The sequence below is a fragment of the Saccostrea cucullata genome, unplaced genomic scaffold (genome assembly GCF_032062105.1).
Source record: "Saccostrea cucullata isolate Sc308-1 unplaced genomic scaffold, CSIRO_AGI_Scuc_v1 ctg10095, whole genome shotgun sequence".
NCBI lineage: Eukaryota > Metazoa > Mollusca > Bivalvia > Ostreida > Ostreidae > Saccostrea > Saccostrea cuccullata.
Genome location: NW_026928364.1, coordinates 26,800 through 31,347, shown reverse-complemented (window position 1 = coordinate 31,347; position 4,548 = coordinate 26,800). Strand labels below are relative to the sequence as shown.

Sequence of the window (4,548 nt, the reverse complement as noted above, 5' to 3'; positions counted from 1 at the left end):
TTAACTGTCAATAGTTGAATTTTTTTCCAAGTTCCTAATTCTGTATATAGCAACATTAAATTTAACCAGTCACTAAATTCACTTTAGCCAGTCCAAATAAGTATTAAACAGTTAATAGCAATTAATCATCAAAACAATAATATAAATCCAAAATGAATTTCACTGTAAATCCAAACTGAATGCACTTGAATTTTATGAATATAAAATTTTCACAAAAATTGCCCATAATTCACAAACACATTTCACTTTTCAGATTCTTGATAATCCGTCTGCATTTGTGTTTTTGCTTCCTCTCTTATATCTAACTTCAAAAGTGTACGACTGTAGTGCGAGGGCCCAACGCAACAGTCTCTGATTTTTATTCTTCAAGCGATGCAACCAGGTTAGTGGATTGTGATCTGTTTCTACGTAAAACTTCCTCCCCTCTAGGTAATACGAGAACGATCCAATGGCCCAAACGATAGCTAATAATTCTTTCTCTATCGTTGAATAGTTCTTTTCCCTTGGAAGTAACTTCTTACTAAGGTAAGCAACTGGGTGATCACCATCTGGCAACTGTTGGCTCAGGACAGCCCCAATTGCGTTATTACTCGCATCTGTTTGTAGTACAAACGGTAAATTGAAGTTCGGATTGACCAAAACAGGAGCTGTCATCAGGGCCTCCTTCAGTTTCTTGAATGACTGCACTTCCCTCTCCATCCATTTTAATTCTGCGGGATGACTTTTTCTCAGTAGATCAGTCAGTGGTACAGTTATGTCCGCATAATTTCCTATATACTGGCGATAGTATCCAGTTAATCCCAAGAATGATCTTAATTCCTTCTTTGTCAAGGGAAGTGGAAAATCCTCCATGGCCTTCAATTTCCTAGGGTCTGGTCTAATTGTCCCTCCACCAACTATGTGTCCTAAACAGATGATTTCTGCTGCTCCCAACTTACATTTTGATGGTCTGATGGTAAGATTGGCCTCATGAATACGCTGAAGTAGCTCTGTTACATGTTTGATATGGTCTTCCCACGTCTGACTGTAGACAATTATGTCATCAAAGTACGCAACAGTATTTTGAGTTCCATCTAAAATACGATCCATAAGTCTTATGAATGATGCTGGAGACGTCTTCATACCAAACGGCATCACTGTAAACTCGAAAAGGCCAAATGGGGTGATGAAGGCGGATTTCTCGCGTGTTTCCTTTGCCAGAGGAACTTGCCAGTAGCCTTTTGTTAGATCAAATCTACTCAAATATTTTGCACTTCCAATTTTCTCAAATATTTCACTCATGCGTGGAATGGGATAAGGATCCGTGAGAGTTATTTCATTCAATTTTCTATAATCAACACATATTCTAATTGTCCCATCAGGCTTGTTGACAAGGACAATTGGTGAGGCCCACGGACTTTTGGATGGTGTAATAAGTCCTTGTTCTAACATTTCATTCAAAGACTCCTTCACTTCCTGTTTCTTAGCTTCCGGTATCCTGTAAGGTCTCTGAGTAATTGGATTCTCAGACGTTGTTCTGATTGTATGTGAGATAACATCACACTTTCCCGGCTTTGATGTGAAAATTCTTGAAAATTTCTGACAAACATCCCTTAAACTCTGTCTCTGCACTTGTGTCAGCCCATGTCCAAAGACAAGATCTGAAATTGTTTCTGCGGTGTCGTTAGGAAATTGCTGTTCAAGTCCAATTTCATTTTCTGTTGCTGCCAGTAATGTAGCCGGGGTATAAGGACGAAGTAAATTGATATGGTAAGTAACTAGTCCACGTCGTCCTCCAACATTGATTTTATAGTTAACATCATTTACCTTGTTAACCACACGAAACGGTCCTTTCCACTGAGCGGACATCTTGCCAGGTTCGGTCGGGAGTAAAACGAGTACTTCATCACCAGGGCGCAAAGTCCTTTTGGATGCTGAGCGATCATACCAATCTTTGATCTTCGACTGCCTCATTTCCAAGTTGTTTTGCACGAGTTGTGTCACATCAGCCAGTTTGTTTCGGATGTTGACGACATGATCTATCTCTGATGTTTTTATTTCCTCCTCACCAGTCATGAAGCTCTTTAAAATACTAAGAGGACCACGTACTGGCCATCCGTATAACAGGTCAAATGGTGAAAAACCAGTCTCCTCATGCGGGACTTCTCTGTACGCGAAAAGTACATAGGGAAGCAGTACATCCCAATCTTCGCCATTCTCCATACACAATTTTTTCAACATTGATTTTAACGTTCCATTAAATCTTTCAACTTTGCCATTTGCCTGCGGGTGATAAGGCGTTGTAGTTATTCCCTTGATTTTGATTTTCTCATATAAATCTTTCAGGAGCGCACTCGTGAAATTTGATCCTTGGTCAGTGAGAATGGTTTTAGGAATTCCAACTCTACTAAATAATGTAATGAGAGTGTCGGCAATTCGTTCAGCTTCACAACTTGGTAAAGCAAAAGCATCTGGGTATCTCGTAGCTTCATCAATGACAGTCAGAATGTATTTGTTACCTTGAGTTGTCCTGTTGAGTGGGCCAACGATGTCCATTGCGATCTTTGAAAACGGATCAGTTATGATAGGTGTGTTGACCATAGGAGCTCTTTCCGCACTTCTTTTTGCCACTTTTTGACAGGTGTCACATTCTGCGCAGTAGTCCGACACATCTTGGAACAATCCAGGCCAATAAAATGACGCAAGAATACGTTGTTTGGTCTTCTCAGTTCCTAAATGTCCAGCTATTGGCTGATCATGTGCCAGCTTCATCACTGCTTTTCTTAGCGATGCTGGAAGTACCACTTGTGTTCCCGACAGATTCTTTTTCTTGGAAGTCCATTTTCGTTTCAATATGTCATTCTCCCAGTAAAACGCTTTATGTTCTGTCTCAGTTTGTGATACATTTTTGAATGCTTTATCCCTACAATTTTTGAGTGTTGGGTCTTGTTTCTGAAGATTCGATAGTTTATTTCCATTCACCACGCTCAACTTTTCCAATGAAATTTCCGGTAAATCAAGGTTCACTTCACCAGCACCATCGTTAGTTACCACGACGTTTAAGTCCCTTGGTACGACATCACATTTATTCATGCGATTTTTGGCACTTAATTCATTTTGTTCTTGTTCTTTTGCTTTGGCTCTCGTAACCACAGCTGCAACTTTGTTCCTCTCCAGAACATCTATTCCCAATAAACCATCTGCAACCAGATCAGGTACTAAACCTACCTGAACATGTCCCTTAAACATTGGCGTTTCCAGGTTAACCACAGCTAACTTAGCCTCGAATGGCTGTCCAATAGCTGTAAACAAGGAAGTAGTTTGTCCATGTAGAACACATTTTGGATCAACAAGATCCTCCCGCAATAGCGTCATAGATGCTCCAGTGTCCTTGACCATTGACACTTCCACATCATCCACTTTCCCCGGAACATAATGTAAACCCCATAATGCTCCTTTCACGAAACACGACGCTAGATTACCTTTCTTTGGGCATTTGTTTGCATAATGTCCAAAGTTCCCACAGCTAAAACATTTCACTTTTTCCAAACTTTTCTGTTTTCCGGAGTTCCCCTGTTCCTGGCTCTTCTTCTCACCTAACACTTTAGGATTTAGAAGTTTTCTGTCCTCGGCCGATTTTGTTGGTAGAATGTAATCCTCAGCAGCTTCAACTAATTCACTACTTCCCTTATTCCGTCTAATCCACTGGGCTTGTTGAGGAGATAACGCCTTTAAGAAATATTCTTCTCGGAACTTTTGTACGGGATCTTTCTCATCAATGAAACGACTCAAATACAGATCTATTCTCGACATTAATCCTCTGTAAGTTTCTCCTGGTCTACGTTTAATTTCCTCCAGGAACTGAAAGTAGTCTGCTGGGCGCTTGCCGAATCGATTCAAAAGAGCCTTATACAGATCTCTGTATCCCGAAGTCACTTGCTGCGACACTTCTCGAGCTTCTCCGGTTAAAAGTGACCTAAGCTGTAAAGCCTTTGAGTTCTCAGTCCAACCTGCATGCTCAGCTACCGCATCAAATTCAGAGAGATAGCACAAAATGTCATCCTTTTCCTGATTAAATGGTTGAAGTTTAATTTTTGACATTCCTGTCGAATGTGCTCCTGGTGTTGAATTGGCCTTCTCTAGCTGAACACGTAATTCCAAAATTTCTTTTTCATGTTCCAATTCAAGTGTTTTTAAACGTAATTCATGTTCCTGTTTTTGTTTAGAAAGTTGAAATTCCAATTCCAAGTCCTGTTTCCTAGGCATTTTAATTCCGCTTGTTAAATCCAAATATATGTATAAAATTTCAAACAATATTTCACATTTAATTAGGATCCTTTACCGCTGCCACCACTTAAAATGTTACACCGAAACTTTCTGTTTTTAAATAAAAACGCCCAAAGTTTCCAACAATGTTTATTTTGTATTCCCGTGTAACACTTTACACACAGGACCCGACTGAGTAACTAATTGAACACACAAATTCTACGCTAGATATTAAGAACTGCCCAAACTACAGACTGCCAATCACTGCTAAATTAACCCGTTAATTGTGAACACTATGAATTC

The 4,548-nt window shown here is 39.8% G+C and overlaps 1 protein-coding gene across 1 annotated transcript; it reads right to left on the bottom strand.

The window, feature by feature from the left end:
- Positions 1 to 249: 249 nt before the first annotated feature.
- Positions 250 to 4,245, bottom strand: LOC134277334 (uncharacterized). The gene has a single exon (XM_062759666.1). It carries the CDS (start codon positions 4,243 to 4,245, stop codon positions 250 to 252), a length of 3,996 nt encoding a protein of 1,331 aa, XP_062615650.1.
- Positions 4,246 to 4,548: the final 303 nt, after the last annotated feature.